At 37.1% G+C, this 21675-nt stretch overlaps 1 protein-coding gene across 1 annotated transcript in view; it reads left to right on the plus strand.

Moving 5' to 3' along the window:
- The window catches only part of LOC133525317 (E3 ubiquitin-protein ligase SH3RF1), a 75808-nt gene that overhangs the window by 3019 nt on the left and 51114 nt on the right, over positions 1-21675 (plus strand). Inside the window, exon 2 of the mRNA XM_061861605.1 lies at positions 9065-9190. Coding sequence (XP_061717589.1) covers positions 9077-9190 — 114 coding nt within the window. The 5' untranslated portion in view covers positions 9065-9076. The remainder of the gene's footprint in view (positions 1-9064; positions 9191-21675) is intronic.

A 21675-nucleotide genomic window follows, 5' to 3' on the forward strand; every position in this document is an offset into this window, starting at 1 on the left:
TCTATGAAGTGTAGGTACTAGAATAGTATAACAAAGCTCCAGCATTAAGCTTTGTCAAGTTTACAGCTCATCCTGGTTGGAAAGCTGCCAACAGACCTGTTAAAAGGGCTTTGTATTCTACTCTAAATGTGGATGCTTTCTTAAGTGCCCTGTCGCTGAAAATGCTATTTATTCCTCTTATGAAGTAACTTGGTCTATAATCACTTCCAAATAGTGTAATGGTGCTGGTTGCATACAAAAAAATCTAAATCGTCAGGTGTTAATTGTCTATGATAGGGTAAGTATGTAAGTAGTCTATAAAACGACTATATCTTTTTATAGTGTTTTTTTTAACTCCATTAACTTCGGTGTGACATTAATGGAGGCCTTTGCTCTGTGGAGAGGTAACTTTTAAATCTAAACTGAAAAGCCTATTAATAGAAAATTGTTATTACACTGTAGAATCATTCCTGATGATATGCTAATTTCATTATGTTACTTTACAAGCATTAAGAGAATAGAACTGTACTATTGTGTGCCCTTACGGGGTGTCATAAACTGGCAATATGAAATGTAACACCTTATTATGTACATGACAAGGCAATATTAAATAAATGACTAAATGACTAGTTATAATATAATAATTGCATGCAAAATAAATTTAGATTGAATAATTAAATATGTTAAATGTGATTATAATTGGAATGTTACTGAAATTTTATTAAGGAATAAAGAAGGCATAATTATTATTATTATTTGTATGTCTCTTACAAATTCTCGGGACCATAGGGTGCCGGGCATTCGGAAGGCGTGCGTGGGGCCGAAGCTAACACGTAGAGGCCCCTTGTAATAAGACAATTTACTCTAAAAGTAATGCAGACCAACCGTTATCCGTGTTCACACCATAGCAGTGCACCCAAGGACAAGCCCTTAAGTGTAGGACTATTGTAAGAAAAAGGCACAAAAAGAAACCATCCATTGGGTTGAGTTGCTAGTGGACTGGTAACCGAGACTATGGAGGTGACTATGGCACCTGCCCTGATCATATGTTAAAAAACACGAAAAAATGGACAGGTGGTGACTCCCTAACTCACAATATGGGTCCCTGAAGACAAGGGAACAACATTTATTTATTTTCGATTTTATTTACAAATAAGCTTACAGTCTAATAAACCAAGGCGCTTATAAGTAATGATATTATAATTATTATACATGCTATGTCACACTTACACTATGAAAATTACATGTCAACCTTACAAAAACAAAAAGCAAATTCGATTATATAATATTAAGTATGTCAATAAAGTAAATAAATATGAATGATAATCAATTAAATTAAGTTAAATTCAAAAATTCATAAATGCCTTTGCATGAGCATTGCATGAGCGGCTCAGGGTGTGGAGAGGTGTGCGCCGCTTTCTACCCAGCTGTAAGCAGCCACTGTGCCAACTCGCGTCTTATGCATATTTCACTTCCACCCTGCGAGCATATAGCTCTGACACTCCACTCTGGACCGGCCGTAAAGGCAAGCCAAAGGTGAGAGTGCTGCGGCCCCTGCTCAGTGTCCACTCCAGCCGGCCAATGAAGGCAAGCCGGAGGGAGGGCCTGACCGACTCTCAGGGGCATGGGACCCAAGGGACGTCACTTCCCATTCAGCTTGCCACAAGCTGCCCTGGGGGCTATTATTATTATAACTTCGGGGTATGGCTAAGTACATTTAAGGAAACTGAATGGCATTAATTATTGAGTGTATGCATTAATTTTAAAGGATTTTTTTGGTAAAAAAAAACTTTATTTAAATAAAATTAAAACAAACTAATTTATTCAAAGTAATGTCCATTGCTAGCTACGACCTTTGCCCATCTTTCTGGCAATGCGTGAATTCCAGTCCAAAAAAAATCCTCACTTTTTGAGCTCAAGAACGTGTCGAGCCAATTTTTAATATCTTCGACTGAAGTGAACCGTTTTCCAGAAAGGGCTTTTTGCATGGATCGAAACAAGTAGTAATCGGATGGGGCAAGATCTGGACTGTATGGCGGGTGAGGCAAAACTTCCCATCCGATATTGTCTAAGTAATTTTTAACAGGTTTCATAACATGTGGTCGAGCGTTGTCATGATGGAAAATCAGTTTGTCGTGTCTAGTCTCCCATTCCGGCCTTTTCTTCTTTATTTCTTCATTCAAACGCATCAATTGCTGTTGGTAAAGAGTTCCATTGATTGTCTGACCACTTTTTAGCAGTTCATAATAGACCACTCCTTTCTGGTCCCACCAAATACACAACATTACCTTGCCAGCATAGATATTTGGCTTTGCAGTTGATTTGGCTGGTTGGCCGGCTTTGACATATGATTTCATGCGCTTGGGATTATCATAATAAATCCATTTTTCGTCACCAGTAATAATGCGATGCAAAAAAGACTTTTTTTTATGGCGATAAAGCAGCATTTCGAATATACAAAGTCGTCTTTCAACGTCTCTCGGCTTTAACTCGTATGGTACCCAATTCCCTTGCTTTGAAATCAATTCCAATACTTTCAATCGTCTGGAAATTGTTGCCTGGTCAACATTTAATGATGTTGCTAGTTCTTCTTGTGTTTGACACGGATCTTCGTCGAGTAATGTTTCTAATTCCTCATCTTCAAACTTTTTTGGCTGTCCCGGACGTTCCTTATCTTCCGTGTCAAAATTACCACTTTTAAAGCGACGAAACCAGTACTCACAGGTCGAAATCGATAAAGTGTGATCACCATAAGTTTCCAATAGCAACCGGTGACTTTCAGCAGCACTTTTTTTCGAATTAAAGAAGTACAGTAAAACTTCCCGCAAATGATCTTTTGTTGGCACGTATTTCGACATTTTCGCAAATCAAAAAAAGTATGTTGTTTACACATTGACAAATAAATACATAACAGAAATTAAAGCCAGATAACGTAGCTTTAATATGACGCAGTTATAGTATAGTCGGATATGTGTAATACTAGTAGCGTTATCTCTTAGCAATCCTTTAAAATTAATGCATACACCCAATATAATTTTTTTTATATAATAATAATAATTCAGAATATATATGTCCCACTGCTGGGCACAGGCTTCCTCTCATGCGCGAGAGGGCTCGGGCTATAGTCCCCACGCTAGCCGAATGCGGATTGGGGACTTCGCATACACCTTTGAATTTCTTTGCAGATGTATGCAGGTTTCCTCACGATGTTTTCCTTCACCGAAAAACTAGTGGTAAAACTGGTAAATATCAAATGATATTTCGTATATAAGTTCCGAAAAACCGGAAAAACTCATTGGTACGAGCCAGGATTTGAACACGCGACCTCCTGATTAAAAGTCGGACGTCATATCCACTCGGCCACCACCGCTTTTATATTTTATAAACATTTTTTCGTAAAAAGTTATTAAATGCTTGCAAGCGTTGCGTACACATGGGCATGCTATTTAAATTAACCAAACCATTGAAATCTTTGACATTTAATATCTTTTTGAACATTGATTGTCTGAAATAGTACTTGCGTTTAGTAGCAAATACATAAAACTCATACTAAACCTCAATCAATATGTCAACAAGCCCTAGTGGCGCGTAATCTACTTATAAAATGTCTTTACTGTAATTTAATGTATTTTTAATATTTAGTTTATAACAAACTTTAATTTAATTTTTATTGTAATGTCTATTTTAATCCTATGTTAATATAATTTGTATTTTGTGTACCTAATATAATGTGTATTGTGTGGACCATTGTTGTCTATAAATAAATAAATTGATTGATTGATTTACTACCATTTATTATTTATACTATATTTGTAGCTGGACAAAACCAATTCTAACACACTGTAAAGAATACTCACATTTTACTTATCATTATTGGACTTTATGTCTTAAAATTATTTAGATACGGGTTATTCATGCTCAAATAAACTCACAACATGGTTCAAGCCAATTTTCTAGGATCTTCGTCATGGAGCCCCACTTTTACTGGTTGAGGTTTAATTTTGAGTCTCACGGGAGTTTTATAATTAAAATTGGACCTTATTTCCTTGCAATAAGGTGTACAAATTGTCACTTAACAGTCCGAATGATGGTCTTTTATTCTTTCATTGAAGCAATGTTATGAAAACATGAACAACAGCACTTTCCATTGAATAGCCTACTTAATGAGTGGAACTTAACAATGTGGATAAATGTAAATGTTCTTTGTATTGCAATATGAATTCTTTGCAATGTAGTCTTTACCTTTGTGATACAAGGTAAGCTATATGCAAAGTTATTTTTGGCTAGTTGTATGAGTGTTGTTTTCAGGGCCGGATTTTCATCTAGGCCCACAAGGCCCGGGTCTAGGGGCCCTGGAAACCTAGCAATGGTTTTGAGATGGAGAAGGGGCCCCCCTAAATTCTCCTCTGTCTGTCTAAAGGGGAATGCTCCGAAGAATAAATTGGTGCCGTCACGATTTTATCTCCGCAGCTCCCGCCAAAGGAGCAAAGCTCATCCTCAATATGAATGAAGTTATGTTTGAATTTTTGGATTTGGAATGATTTGTCCATTTAACCTTTTTATAGTATCCTTACACTGGGGATAAGGAGGATAATGTGTTTGAGATGAATTGTGGTGTTTGAATGATCATTACTAGTCAAGTGTAAGATTTTTTTGTGAATGTCAATGTGATAAATTCTATACTAGGATTAAAATCAGACAGACTGGAATAGTATAAGATACAGTCTGCAGGAGAAGTAGGTAACGCTAAACGGGTGAAGTATTCAAAATGAACTACACACACACTTATTCACTTAGCAATAAAGTTAAGTTCATTTTGAGTATGTGTGACTTCTGCCACTGATTTTATTTATTGAAACTTTATTGCATAATTATTTAATTACAAAAAGCGGACTTAATGCCACACAGCATTCTCTACCAGTCAACATCTAGGCCTTTATAATTTTACAGGCATTTCTAAGGCATTTTAGGCAACTGTTAAATTACCTTGTGTAGTTACCATGCTGCACAATACAAATTTTCAGACACAAACATACACAATTCCACAATGAGTAATTAAAATAATTAAAATCTCCTTTGGACTGCCAAGAGAATAGCGCTGTGACAAATTGGAGATGTCTGATGTCTAATTTTAGCTCTGAGGTCATATCGTATGAGCCAAGTTAATGTAGCATCTTGGACTCAATTGGCAAAGTATCCTTTTCTCTCAAAGAACTCACCTTTGACTTGTGGCATATTGTGCTTCTATATCTAGTATACCCACACCTTCACCCCTGGAGATCCAGGAGTCTAAATTCGCCAGCAACACAATGACCTTTAAGATTTAAATTTAGAATTAAATTTGAAGTGTCCTTGTTTAGATGGGAATAAACTAACACATTCACTGCCAGGAACACATTAGTTCATTTGGTATTGGAAATGGCACGCTTGGCACTAAATACTTCAGATGAAAAAAAAATCGCAGGCACTAATTTGACCTAGGTACTATTCTCCAATTTCTTAAATACCTGTACGACTAGGGGTTAAAATTCCCCTTAATTAGGCAACGCTGCCACAATTGCCTATACCGCCGAATGTCGAAGTTAGTGGAATTCAATTAAACACAGCTGCTACTGTTGCCTATACCGCCGAATGTCGAAGTTAGTGGAATTCAATTAAACAGTACTGCTACTGTTGCCTATACCGCCGAATGTCGAAGTTAGTGGAATTCAATTAGACAACGCTGCCACTGTTGCCTATACCGCCGAATGTCGAAGTTAGTGGAATCAATTAAACAGTACTGCTACTGTTGCCTATACCGCCGAATGTCGAAGTTAGTGGAATTCAATTAGACAACGCTGCCACTGTTGCCTATACCGCCGAATGTCGAAGTTAGTGGAATTCAATTAAACAGTACTGCTACTGTTGCCTATACCGCCGAATGTCGAAGTTAGTGGAATTCAATTAGACAACGCTGCCACTGTTGCCTATACCGCCGAATGTCGAAGTCAGTGGAATACAATTAAAACACCACCACAACCACATATTACATGATTTGTTTTTATTATAGGGGAGTTTAAAAAAAATTGTGTATCCAATTAGCGTGAGTAGTTAGAAAAGTTAATCACTGTCAGTTTTGTGACGACAATTATGCGTGAAATCTTTTTGCCTTTTTTAGGGTTCCGTAGTCAACTAGGAACCCTTATAGTTTCGCCATGTCCGTCTGTCTGTCTGTCTGTCTGAGGCTTTGCTCCGTGGTGGTTACTGCTAGAAAGCTGAAATTTGGCATGGATATATAAATCAATAAAGCCGACAAAGTGGTAGAATAAAATCTAATTTTTTTTTAGGGAACCTCCCCTACACGTAAAGTGGGGATGAATTTTTTTTTTACTTCAACCCTACAGTGTGGGATATCGTTTGAAAGGTCTTTCAAAACTAATAGGGGTCTTCAACAAACATTTTTTGATAAAGTGAATATATTCGGAGATAATCGCTCCGAAAGAAAAAAAAAATTGTCTCCCCCTCTAACTTTTGGACCATAGGTCAAAAAAGAAAATAAATGAAAACTATAGCGGACATGATCAGTTTAGCAGAGTAATCGCAAAAAGTTTCCCCTTCATAGTAAAAAGACGTACTATCCACTGTTCATCCCTTGGTTAATAATCTACTATACTTTAAGCTCCAGTTTAGGTTATTGTGACGGAGGAGTAACTACGGAACCCTACTCTGAGCATGGCCCGATATGCTCGTGGCCGATTTTTTACATTGTTGTTTCGTTTATGAAATGAACACCAAAACCAAGTTTTTATTGAATTTTAATGCTTAATTATCGTTACAAAACTGACAGTCATTAACTTTTCTTACTTACGCTAGACTTGATTCTGTTTGTTATAAGATACAAAATCTAATTTATAAAATTACTCTGTCAGTCACTACAAGTATTTTTTTTATACTACGTCGGTGGCAAACAAGCATACGACCCGCCTGATGGTAAGCAGTCTCCGTAGCCTATGTACACCTGCAACTGCAAAGGAGTTACATGCGCGTTGCCGACCCTAAACCCGTCCTCCCTCGTTGAGCTCTGGCAACCTTAATCACCGACAGGAACACAACACTATGAGTAGGGTCTAGTGTTATTTGGCTGCTGTTTTCTGTAAGGTGGAGGTACTTCTCCAGTTGGGCTCTGCTCTAGATCTGGAATGACATCCACTGGCTGTGCCCTACCACACAAAGCGAGATGACATTCACAATGCCCATACCTCTCTTTTGGACGTAGTTTAAGGACCTTCATATTATTCCAAAATTAAACTTGTCATTACAAAAATAAGCCGCTAGAAACCCCCACTCGGAGTGGGTGGGTATTATATTCATATACGTTCTTCGATTACTTAATTACCTTTGACGATGAAATTTCTTATACCAACTCAATAATTAAGTTCTTTGTTTGAGCAATCTGCAGACGCCTGTTCGTAAGGGCGGCTAATTTTAACTTCCTTCCTGCCCTTTTTAAAGTCAAGTGTCAACTGAGTTCTGACAGTCTATGGAATAAGGTCTGTAATCGCTTGGCAAGTAATGTTAAAGAAAGAAACAAGGGACAGGATGGCTTCAAAATTGTAAACATTTGTGTTTGTTTATGTTTGTTTTCAATCAGCTAAGAGTGTTAAAGTACGAGTCTGACGAGTGTGAGTAATACTAACATAGAACTTTGAAGATTGTGTTTGCATCTTGTAAACTTTTGCATAGATAACTAATAGCAAAAAAATAACTATTGAATAGATAGAATGTGTAGGTAAACTAAAAAAACGTAAATATAAATAAATAATAAATAAATATTATAGGACATTATTACACAAATTGACTAAGTCCCACAGTAAGCTCAATAAGGCTTGTGTTGAGGGTACTTAGACAACGATATATATAATATATAAATATTTATAAATACTTAAATACATAGACAACACCCATGACTCGGGAACAAATATCCATGCTCATCACACGAATAAATGCCCTTACCAGGATTTGAACCCGGGACCATCAGCTTCGTAGGCAGGGTCACTACCCACTAGGCCAAGCCGGTCGTCAAATATATAACCGAGTATTGGGCCGTCTACATTAGCTGTCATATTCGAAGCGCTAATTTGTCTTAGAATTTACACATGTTCGTTTATTTAGCATTAGAAATAAGATAAGCGATCTTGACGCGACTTTTTATTAAAAACACCTTTAAAAATAAGTTAGCAAATATGTTACAAGTATAAATCATATAGGTATGATCTTTAACATTATTTTGCTTTCATATTTTTTCAAAAGCGTTTTTCAATCATTTTCTATAAAAAAAACACATCAAGACTGTTTACCTTTTTTTAATGCAAATAATGATAGGTATGTACAGTCAACCAATTTGATTCCTAGGCCACTATAGAACCATGCCATAATGACTTCTACGACAGTGCTTATTGAGTGATGCGTGTCAAGTATCTAGTGGTTAAAGCGACAAGGTTCTATAGCGGCCTAGGATTCTAATTGGTTGACTGTACAAGTAAGTAAGTAGCAGGTAGGTATACTTATTTAGATGTATCATGTCAGATAGGTGATAAAGTCTGATAAAATATCATCTTAACTGACGTAATGATACAGAATGAGGTGAATGGCTCAGCTTGTCTTTATCACGTGAAAAACGTAACCACACACGGAGAAATAATGATTTCTGTGTAAAGTTGTAAACTAAATATTAAACGGGTTTTCACGTACAGACAACCAATTAGAAGTACTGAATATCCTCCTAGGACCTCGCGTACAATTTTTGAACATATTCCACGATCAAATTTGAACTTTAATTTAGTAACTAAAGGGTTCCAAATTCAAAAATAAAGGAACAAAAAATCAATATAATTCAATAACCGCAAATCCTCCCCTTCTGTTTTCAATCGTTTTCAGCAGTCTTCTCTTCTCACCTACCATATTAAATACTTATTCGTTTGTTCTCCCCTCTTTCTACCGTATTCCTTCCATCTTTCTCCATATTCACATTTCGAAAGTGTTCAGTACTTTCCATATCTAAAACTGATTAGTTTTATACAACGTATTAAATTCTTACTTTTTCCAGGTTACGACCGGCATGGATGAGGGTCTGCTGAACGACCTTCTCGAGTGCTCCGTGTGTCTGGAGCGGCTCGACACGTCCTCTAGAGTGCTGCCATGCCAGCACACGTTCTGTCTAAAATGTCTCAAGGTCAGTCAAGTTTTGATCTCTTAAAATCGCCCCTTAGGATTTGATTACACCCAAGACTCATAGCAACGCAGATCTCGGGTGTTCTTTTTAGGGATAGAAATTCTCGTTAACGCCACAGGTACCCTAGGTGACGCTGGGCTTATATTAGGTTGCGTTACGTTGATGGACGGCTCCAAAACTACAGGGCCTACAACGGCCTTAAATGTTCAATGCCGGTCTTTTGATACTTAAGTTTGCTATGTACTGTCTATGTACTGCCTTGCCTGACTTGGACACGGAACGTATGCTCCGTGCGATACGAGTGTGCACGCTCGCCGTTCGGTCGTCGCTGAGTTTCGTGGTAAGGGGTCGCTAAACCGCGGTTCACGATGCGGCAGTTTTACATGCAAAGCTGTAGCTTCTGCTGTCCAGAAACCGATTTTCCCTTTTTAGAAAGGTCTTAAATATTACTGAAAATTATATTATTGCAACTGGGTCTTATTCAGGAAAAACTTTCTGACCCTTATTCTAAATATTACTGATGTGACGTTCGTAAGTTTCCAAAATGACTAAATTTCCATATTGTAAATTTTCGGATATTTCTCATATTTTTGTATGGGGATCGAAATTTTACGTTTCTAAAACAAAAAGTTTCTTTAATTTCCAATGAAATTTTCCTTAAATTTCCGAGAACATTTCCAAGCTTTTTTAACTTTCCGCAACTTTCATATTTGTACTGCATATACGTACAGTCGAGTTCATAAATATGTATTGTATACATTTTTTTCACCTTATTACAATGCATTAAGGTGAAGAAATGTATACATATTTTATTTATGAACTCGATACCTATAGGAATAGTTAAGGGAAAAATAAACCCATGGTAAAAAACGTTTTTCCTATTACGGTAATGAAACAAAAGCCACATTATCTGACGCGCCATTTTAGAAAATAATTGAATAAACGTTTGATGTTAAAACCACAGTTGTGGCGAGTTTGACGTCAATTTAATTTAAAATATCTAGTTAAAACATTTATAGTAGAGTCAGATTATTATAATGAGTTGAAGTGCTATCATAATTTAATTTAATATCGTGTACCTACTGGGTTATTAATTTTATGTACCTACGTGTATTTTAATTAGCTTATTGCTAGTATTTTCACACCCCTTATTATGTCGGCGACGTGTATATGATGAAACATATTTTTAACAATTTAATTGAAAATCATACACAAAGTATGGGTAATAAACAAAGAAGGGACTATAATGGGTCATTTCATTTATTTAGCTTTTATAATACCAATACTAAAATGTACTACTCGTGATATACTACAAACTTAACTCTCTCGTAAAGATTTGGAACAAAACACAGATTTAAAGTACGCAACTCTCAATAACATTAAAAAAATTTGAACCCTCCGCCACAGAAACAAGATTCAAAATCGTTTATGTATTTGAAATAACACATTTGGAAATTAGGGCGCTCGGTCGGAACAAAAACGGCGGAGTCTCCACAAGATTCATGTTCTCCTGGTACATTTTATTTTAAAACAGTGCAAAGTAAAGTAAACACGCCGTTGTGGGTAGTAAAAGTGTTTTAGTGCTAGTCGTAATGGAGATTTGCACCTTCCTGTCCTGAGTGCATGCGAAATATGTAGCGGGCGACGAGTACTTTCTATTAGGTCAATAGGGCTTAGGTCAGCCACGGTTAGCCTTTATAGCGAAACTTGCCGTCAAATAAGTTTAAAATATAATACTTATAGATAAGCTTTAAACCAAAGGGCCAAGTGTACAATCGTTTATAGAAAATGCCATTGGGATCTTAAATAGTGTATGGAAATAATCGCGTGACTTTTCCTAACATCCGTCGTCCCGTTACATTTTTACTGTTCGCTTGTCGATGTACGATTATCATTTTCGTTTGGGCCCCAGGAGTTCTCATACCCCTAGCCGATTAGTCGGTAGGCAGTCCTAACTACACCCAAAATGTTTGAGTTGGTACGCCATACTTAGTACCATAATATAATAAAAGTTTTTGATATGAGCTCAAGTCTCACGTTACATGTTAACTGAATGTAAGCATGCTAAATTTCACCTCAATCGGGTTTCGGGAGCTAGTTCAAATCATACTTGAAATATTTGTCTTAAAATGTCTAAAATCGAATAGAAATTGTAAATCAAATGAAAGCATGTAATAATGTATTAGTTATTTTTTTAAGCTTGTGAAATAGCCTAAGGGCCTGTTTCACAATTTCCAAGTAAAGTATTAGATAGCCAATTGACAAATAAATGAACTGCCAGTTAAGCTTAACGCATTCACTGCCCGGGGGCGTGGCCTAGGAACAAACTTGTATGACGGTGAACGCATATATGCGTCGGTGGCAGTGAGTGCGTTAAATGAAGATTGTGAAACCGTCAACGATGACTTTATTCATCAAATAAGTGTCAAGTAGCTCATTCAGGACTTTACTTGGACATTGTCACAATCAATGTCGGCAAAAATTGATGTACCATTATAGTTACTTATCTATCGACATATCATGTTTCAGTTTTTCACAAAAAAAAAACGAAGTAAATCAAGGAAAAAGAAAGCAAATCAAGGGCTGGTAGAATGCCATAAACATGACTTGTTTCACACACTAGGTAACTCACATCCTGCAGTGCCAGCCCCTCTACATCGTATATGAACATCGTTTATTACGGCTAATCTAAAAGAGTGGGCCACGCCACTTCCAGCGGACCCCTTGACTATGATCGCTCGCGTATTTAAAGGCCAATATCACATACTAAAATAGTCTATAGTTCGTTTTATTTTTGCATTTGAAAAAAGGTAAACAATCTTGACGTGTTTTTGACAAGAAAATTATTGAAAACAGATTTTTTAAAAAATTTCTTAAGAGTCCTTATTCCTACAGACGAGCGTATTTTGTAAAATGCTTCCTTTTTCATTCAAGATTACGACGTAACTATTAGTATTTATTCAAAAACTGGTAACGTACTTAAATAATCGTTTGCTAAACTAGCGGCTCCAACAGTTCAAATTTTCATTTTCTCTTTTAAACCTCTTTTTAATGAGTTTTTTTGGGAGTCTTTTCCAAATTTTGCAGTGAGATGTGGCGTTTCGGTTCTCAATTTTGCTGTAAACAAGAATCATTTGGTACATGAATGACTACAATTTGATTCAACATATCTCGTACGAGGGGCTGGAATGATTAACAATCGAAGATTCATTTGAAAAATCTGATAAAATACCTTCCGAGTTTTCTTCATTTTTTTGGCGAAAACAGGGTTTTATTATATTTTTTTTCCGCAAATTGTACGCATATTTTGCTTTAAAAATAATATTATAGCAAACTGTAACTTTATGTTAACCTATTAAAAAAAAATCATAACTATGGGACCTACATTGCCGTAAATTTATATTTTTTTAAAACACGTATAAATCACGCAGCAGCGACGCCCCGCTCTCAGTCCGCGCGGAGCGCGCTTAGAGGACGGACCTGTGCTCGATTGTCAGGCATTCGTTGCGATCGTAATCAGCTACGGAGTTCCGAGAAGTGCTATATACTGCGATTAGAAAATCTTAATAAAAGTTCATTTTTTACACTATGCTTAATAACAGACTCTCGCTTATTGATGGATTTTCAGTGGTCCTTTTTTTTATACTACGTCGGTGGCAAACAAGCTTACGGCCCGCCTGATGGTAAGCAGTATCCGTAGCCTATGTACGCCTGCAACTCCAGAGGAGTTACATGCGCGTTGCCGACTCTAACCCCCTCCCACCCCTCGTTGAGCTCTGGCAACCTTACTCACCGGCAGGAACACAACACTATGAGTAGGGTCTAGTGTTATTTGGCTGCGATTTTCTGAAAAACGCATTTTTACTTGAAATTACGTTAGGGTTTGCATTTGCATTATTATTTTTGACCCGGATGAAGTCCAAGTTCTCATGATGGAGTCAGGAGTTGGTCACCAGAACTCCTAATCTACTCATTATAATCCCACCGTGTTTGGGCTCAAAAGATTTGCCCTGACGAACACCATCGATCTAGATGAGGTCCAGGGTCTCATGATGGAGTCAGGAGTTGGTCACCAGGACTCTTTATCTACTTATCATAACGCCATCGTGTTTGGGCTCAATAGATTTGCCCTGACGAGCACCATCAATCTAGATAAAGTCCAGGGTCTCATGATGGAGTCAGGAGTTGGTCACTAGAACTCCTAATCTACTCATTATAATTCCATCGTGTTTTGGCTCAAAAGATTTGCCCTGACGAGCACCATAGATCTAGATGAGGCCCAGGGTCTCATGATGGAGTCAGGAGTTGGTCACCAGAACTCCTAGTCTACTCATCATAACTCCATCGTGTTTGGGCTCAATAGATTTGCCCTGACGAACACCATCGACCTAGATGAGGTCCAGGGTCTCATGATGGAGTCAGGAGTTGGTCACCAGAACTCCTAATCTACTGATCATAACTCCATCGTGTTTGGGCTCAATAGATTTGCCCTGATGAACACCATCGATCTAGATGAGGTCCAGGGTCTCATGATGGAGTCAGGAGTTGGTCACCAGAACTCCTAAACTACTCATCATAACCTCATCGTGTTTGGGCTCAATAGATTTGCCCTGACGAGCATCATCAATCTAGATAAAGTCCAGGGTCTCATGATGGAGTCAGGAGTTGGTCACTAGAACTCCTAATCTACTCATTATAATTCCAACGTGTTTGGGCTCATGAGATTTGCCATGACGAGCACCATCGACCTAGATGAGGTCCAGGGTCTCATGATGGAGTCAGGAGTTGGTCACCAAAACTCCTAATCTACTCATCATAACTCCATCGTGTTTGGGCTCAATAGAGTTGCCCTGACGAGCACCATCAATCTAGATCAGGTCCAGGGTCTCATGATGGACTCAGGAGTTGGTCACCAGAACTCCTAGTCTATTCATCATAACTCCATCGTGTTTGGGCTCAAAAGATTTGCCCTGACGAGTACCATCGATCTAGATTAAGTCGAGGGTCTCATGATGGACTCAGGAGTTGGTCACCAGAACTCCTAATCTATTCATTATAATGGTAATTTGATGGTGCTTGTCGGGGTAAATCTATTGAGCCCAAACACGATGGAGTTATGATAAATAGATTACGAGTTCTGGTGACCAACTCCTGACTCCATCATGAGACCCTGGACTTCATCTAGATCGATGGTACTCGTCAGGGCAAATCTTTTGAGCCCAAACACGATGGAATTATAATGAGTAGATTAGGAGTTCTAGTGACCAACTCCTGACTCCATCATGAGACCCTGAACATCATCTAGATTGATGGTGCTCGTGAGGGCAAATCTATTGAGCCCAAACACGATGGAATTATAATGAGTAGATTAGGAGTTCTGGTGACCAACTCCTGACTCCATCATGAGACCCTGGACTTCATCTAGATCGATGGTACTCGTCAGGGCAAATCTTTTGAGCCCAAACACGATGGAATTATAATGAGTAGATTAGGAGTTCTAGTGACCTACTCCTGACTCCATCATGAGACCCTGGACTTCATCTAGATTGATGGTGCTCATCAGGGTAAATCTATTGAGCCCAAACTCGATGGAGTTATGATGAGTAGATTAGGAGTTCTGGGGAGTTCTGGTGACCAACTCCTGACTCCGTCATGAGACCCTGGACCTCATCTAGATCGATGGTGTTCGTCAGGGCAAATCTTTTTAGCCCAAGCACGATGGAATTATAATGAGTAGATTAGGAGTTCTGGTGACCAACTCCTGACTCCATCATAAGAACCTGGATGGACTTCATTCGGGTCATAAATAATAATACAAACCCTAACGTGATTTCAAATAACACTGAAACTCTATAGCACTAATGTGCGCAAACGATTGGCATCTTGACTAGGCAGCATGGGTGCGTAGCCACCATGCCAATCGATACGACAACGAAACACTATCTGTCTCTCTCTCGTACTAATATGCACAAACGATTGGCATCTTGGCTGGGCAGCATGGGTGCGTAGCCAACATGCCAAACGTTTACGATACGGCAAGGAAACACTATCTGTCTCTCTATCGCACTAATATGCGCAATCGATTGGCTTCTTGGCTAGGTATCATGGGTGCGTAGCCAACATGCCAATCGTTTACGATACGACAACGAAACACTACTGTCTCTCTATCGCACTAATATACGCAAACGATTGGTATTTTGGCTAGGCACCAAGCAAGTGTGTGGCCAACATGCCAATCGTTTACGATACGACAACGAAACACTATCTGTCTCTCTATCGCACTAATATACTTTATTTATACCTGCAGTCATTTACTAACTTCTTCATTTTCCATTGGTGTGAAAGAGACAGAATAAAGAGCAAGGGTTATAGTACACTCTGTAGTCTGTACACTTAGTAGTAGTGTACATAAAAAAAACTACTGTGCATATAAAATAAAATAAAGAGTGCCCATATGATATCATATAACACTAAAATTAATGTTGCTTGAAATTATATTGAAAACTATCAAGATTATTCTAGTCTGCATTGAAACGCGCGTCGCGTTGCCGGCGCTCGCGTACCGAGCGCCAACGCCATCTATCGAGCGTTATTTCGTGAAAGCGGAGAACGCTCCAAGGATTAAGGGCTCTTAATGTCTTAATTTCAATTTTCTTATTTTTTTAAGCTTAGATTTTTCGAATTGGATTGTTATTATATTGTTTTTTATTTAGTTTATAATACTTATGAATGCAAAAGAATGTAAATAATCGTTTATGTCATAATTGTTACGTATTTGCTGTGACTAATTTTTCAAAATTTTTTTTTAATAAAAAGACAAAAAATTAACTATATGTACAGTCAAGGTCTAAAATATCGACACGGAAACAGCGCCAAAAATGCCTTGACATTGAGGTATTTTATATAGATACTTTTGGCCCTGTATCTGTATTAATATTAGACCTTTATTGTATAGAATTCTCACTGCAAAACAACAATGTACATGCTTTTAATGTATGAAATTACATGTCAAACATCACAGCTTTCATTGTTATGCTCCATGAATTATAAGTATTACAGAAAAAAACCGAATACGGGATAAAAATTAATGCTCCACTGTTTGCGCTTTGAACGGGATTAATTTTAACGTTCGTTTTAAATTCTCTACAATACATGACATGACAAAAGTCGTAGGGGCCAACTAACTTTGGTCCTATACGTTCGCATTGACTCACTCCCGATTGACTCATCCCGATGTAATCCAGTTATGGGTCGTACGATTAAGAGTAGGTACTCAAGATTATTTGTACTGCACTTAAACTGATACGAATTGGTATCTTAACCCAATGACCCAATAGATCTCACGTCAATGCGTTAGTAGAATGTTTTTCACCACGCCAACTGGTAAAGGCCCTCTTGATTGTTCAAAAACTAATAAGAAAGTTGCATTTTATCCACATGTGGGGCAAAGTAATCAGATGCAATTTTTGAGTTGTTTCCTTATGTTAGCTGGTAGAATTTTATTTTTAAATGATGATTTTGAATGATACATTTTTTATTACGTTCAGTTCTATTTGATTAGGTTTGATTGTTTTGGTATTTCATAGTTAGTATTTTCCTCGCGTTGGTGTGGTGAAAAATGTTGTGTTTCACTCGGAGGCAAAGTTTGTTAAAACCCTCGTGCCTTAAAACCCTCGCAACGCTCAAGATTCCATTTCTCGAACCACTCGCTACGCTCGTGGTTCAATTTTGGTGTCTTTCGCTTACTCGGGTATCAATATTAGCACGAGCGGTTAAACAACAACTTTGTCCCCTTCTAAAACAAATAACTATTTCTGACCAATTGAAATCTGTCAAATCTACTAATGTGTTGGCATTAACATTAAGGTTTTTGATTTATGGAATTTTTGGGCGATTGCAAGAAGTTCACGTATTTAGTGGTAATTTCAGAAATACTATTAAATTTTGTCCCATATAGAGGACGTAATAAAAATAGTGGGGATCCGTTTAAGGCTATATTCGATATCGTGTTTTAATTAGGAAAATGAAGAAAAAAAAGCTTTAGTGGGACTGGGCTGGACATATCTGCCGCATGCACCCTGACAGGTGGGCCAAAATGGCTACCGAGTGGGACCCACGGAACACCATAGATGGTGCTGGCCGGGGTGCAGGCAGGCCGAAAAGGAGATGGCGGGACGACTTGGACGTATTTTATCCGGATTGGTGGGAAACTACAAAAGACAGGGTTGAGTGGAGAAAGCTAGAGGAGGCCTTTGCCCAGCAGTGGGATACTAAATTAGGCTAATAAAAAAAAAATTACACGATTTCTGTGGGGCAGGTTTTTCTAGTCGGCTAACCCTCCACACAAAGGCCAAATTTTAAACGGATTTCACTATTTTTATTACATGCTGTATAATGCCCAGAACTAGTTTGGTCTCTCTTCTACTAATTTTGAAATATTCTTTTATCTTTACTCGTCTTTTCCAGTGTTTCTTAATTAAAATGGACTGAAATTCTGAAATGGTAATTTGATGTAACGTAAGACCGTTTCAGTTGCTCGATTTAACACAAATTGTCTTTTTCTTCCATAGAGACATCTGGAAAAATAAGATGTTTTGAATAATTTCTGCTACTTCCAACTCTGTAGAATTAAATTAAGGTCCATTTTCGAATGTGTCACACAAGTATTGGGTATTAAATTTCTTTGGTGTGTAGGCGCCAGACAATTGAAGGAAGGACGTTTGAGTTGATCCTGACTAGAATGGGCACTGAGCAAATTGATACTTTTCTTTAACAGACTAGTGTAGAAAGTACATATCTCTCAGGTATTGTATGTGTGAAGGAGTCCATGTGGGAAGATCGTCTGTTAAGGCAAGACCGTATAGGCTTTCTCGTATTTAGGCCGGTTAGAATTGGACGTAATTATATTCTTTTTTATTTCTATAAATTTTGCCGAATCATATAACAAAGATTTAGTAGGTACCTTTCAGCCTTTAATTTTTTGGTTTCGGAGTTTGGGTAAAAACATTAGACGTGGACTCCTTTTTGTTTCTTGGTCCAATTCTTATAGATATATAAATTTAAAGATAAATTAAAGCTTTTTTCATACAACAACCACACAACAACTGCATATAAATTAGGTCATCATTAAATAGGTCGATAGATAAAATCATGAAAAAATAAAACCATGAAAAAGGAGTTTCGCAAGGCAATCGTGAAGCTTTACAATTTTCAATCATTTATAAGTTTTCTTTATACATACACCTAAAACATTCCAGCAAGATTTTATTGTTGGTGACTGGAGATTTACTGTAGAGTTGCGGACACTCGTATTAAATTGTTACAAATAAGAACATGACAATCTAAATCCACCCACGTAACTTACCCGATCCTTGTGGGACTTGTGCGAACGTTTCTTACGCATCTGTTGCATTCATTTGTGCATGTTATTGCTACGCTGCACAAAACAAAGTAATTTTAGTTAGTCGTAAAACCCGATGTGTATAGCGTACTCCCGATTTATACAAGGAATTTTATTTAAGACATGGGCATCATAAAGTGCCCTTGAGAAAACGGAGAAAATTTAACCACGTATTCCTGAGGTCATAAGAAGGAAAAAATCTTATACATATTTAAGTTAATTGGGATAATCAACTTTTTAGCATCTTTCGTTGCCATGGTTACGATTAGTTGTCCAGGGGACAAAAGTTCATTGAAATACTGATTTTATGGTACTTAAATGTATCAAACTTGCGTTTTTGTGGTCGTTATAACCAATGTCCATAATGGGCCCCCTACTAAGCATGTTAATAGAACGGCATACAACGTCTCTTCAAACAAACTGTGCCACTGTTGTCCCTTGGACAACGGGACAGGATAACAAAACAAAAAAAGTTGATTCACCCAATTCCGCCAAATAAAAACATTTTTTTACTCTTTGTATATTATTCTACATAATAAGTACATGTACTTGAAAAATTTATGGATTAATATAAATTAGTAATTTTTTTTTCGTAAAAATCTAGTCTTTTTAAAGTGTCCCTTGTCACTTTGATATCTGTCAATAAGGACGTCTTCTAGACTATGTCTCATAGTGGCGACATCGTCATCAAAAAGGCGTTATGCACTGAAACACAATAATAAATGTATTTTTTTATTGGTATTAACACTGAAACTAGGCGAATTAAAAAAAGTTTATATGACATTTTCGTCTCTAAATACCATCCTATAAAAATAAAAATAAAAAATTCACAACGACGCGTCCCTTCACTCGTATTGTCACGTTATTAAGAGGCTGTCAACCAATGTCCTTGAAATTGATGTTACTTAAACAGTTTTTCAAGAAAGACTATTTGTTTTAGTCAAGTAAGAAAAATATATGTTCATATTAATTATATTTCAAAGACCGTGGTTGTACTCGATTCATGATTGAACGAAATCGGCTCGATAGAAAATAATTGCAAAGATTGGTATTAAAATCACAATTAAACGGTTTTATGTCTTTATTGTTTTGACTTATGGGTCTGCAATTAAAATCACAATTTCAAAACATTTATATCTAAACCGTGGTTGAGTAACATATTACACTAATAATCCACTTTTTTTATTTAAATATTTTTCTTATTATTCCCTTGCCCAGGCCCAGTAACATGCGACAGTGCTATCTCATTTACTCCGATACAAATGACAGTGTGCGCGCTTTAGGTATTGACAGCCTCTTAAAGATTATATTTGACAAATCTGCGCGTCATCGTGGATGGCACGAACTATAGAAGTCTATTAAACTTTCAACCACATTTTCACTTCAGTAAAACTACCCGACTACATATGTTTCGCGGCCGGCAAAGCCCACTTTGTCGTTTACCATAAGGACGCCTTAACAGGTTATTCGTATAAAGATACAACCAAATCTCGTCCTTATGGTAAGCGAGAAAGTGGTACCTTTGACTAGACTTCAACACATATAGTCCAATACCTACTACAATTATGATCCACAAGTTCAATGTACTAGTAATTGAGTATTAAATACCTTAAATAACACATTTGGTTATGTCTAAGTTTTTTGTCCCATTTGTACATTATATGTTGCCTTAGGTATATATATATGATACATTCGGACTTTGACTAATTCGGACAGACAACGTAACCTTTATTTATTAAGTACAGATACAATATAATAAATAAATAAATAAATTTATAAATAGTAAGTGTTTTAATATTTCTTCGATTGCTTAATGATAATGAACCAAGTCTATTCATATTTTTTGATAAATAATCCACTGGTGCAATGTTTCCAATGCTCGTAATGATCGTAAATAATTATACCTCCTTGCTCTTATTAAATTATATCTCAACTGAGTTATCTAGTCTCAAAATAGGTAATAAAATCTTGATTTATTACTTTATGTATGAACACACCAGACATCATAAAATAAATGTCTCGATAAAACATGTTATTTGTTTGAGTATGTTTTCAATACTTCTTCTTCTTCTTCAACCTAGCGTTTTCCCGGCCTAGCGCCAGGGTCCGCTCTCTTACTTAATCTTCTCCACTTTGCCCGATCTTCGGCATCCTCAGATGTGAGATTGCTCTCCACCATGTCCGCTCTCACGACCTCCAGCCAGCGCTTCTTAGGCCTACCGCGGCCGCGTGATCTAGGGCCTTGGACAGTGAGGTTGAGGCATCTATTTCCGACGTAGTATGTTTTCAATACTATTAAACAAAAAATGTTATAAATACTTATAAGGGTGAATCAACTTTTTACGTACTTATTTAAATTTATCTAACATAGTTATAACCATAGAGAAATAAGTAAGTATAGAGTACTCACTCCATACGTCAGTTATATTACCAAAACGCTTATTATTTTCGTAGTCGACATCTAGCGTCAAATAGCGGATATATTAGTACTGCTACTTTACAAAAGATGTCGCGTCGAACGAAAAGTCTAATTGATATATTATTTAATACCTGCCTACAAAAAATACCGGTATGATAGATTTTTTGCCGCTACTACATATACCTAAAAATCCAGTAATAAAACATATTTAGTTCTTATATAATAAATAAATAAATATTATAAATATTATAGGACATTATTACACAAATTGACTAAGTCCCACAGTAAGCTCAATAAGGCTTGTGTTGAGGGTACTTAGACAACGATATATAATATATATAAATATTTATAAATACTTAATTACATATAAAACACCCATGAGTCAGGAACAAATATCCATGCTCATCACACAAATACATGCCCTTACCAGGATTTGAACCCGGGACCATCAGCTTCGTAGGCAGGGTCACTACCCACTAGGCCAAACCGGTCGTCTAAATACAGTTATATACAGTTAAAGTGTACTCAGGAGATTGCCAGTCAATAGTCAAAGGTTAATAGTGTTAAGTAGAGATCCCTTCAAGGTACATGTTCGTCTATTTGTACCTCCTCTATAAATCTGCGGCGAGATCTATACTTCCTTTTTAGGGTTCCGTAGCCAAATGG

Source organism: Cydia pomonella, chromosome 14 (genome assembly GCF_033807575.1).
Source record: "Cydia pomonella isolate Wapato2018A chromosome 14, ilCydPomo1, whole genome shotgun sequence".
NCBI lineage: Eukaryota > Metazoa > Arthropoda > Insecta > Lepidoptera > Tortricidae > Cydia > Cydia pomonella.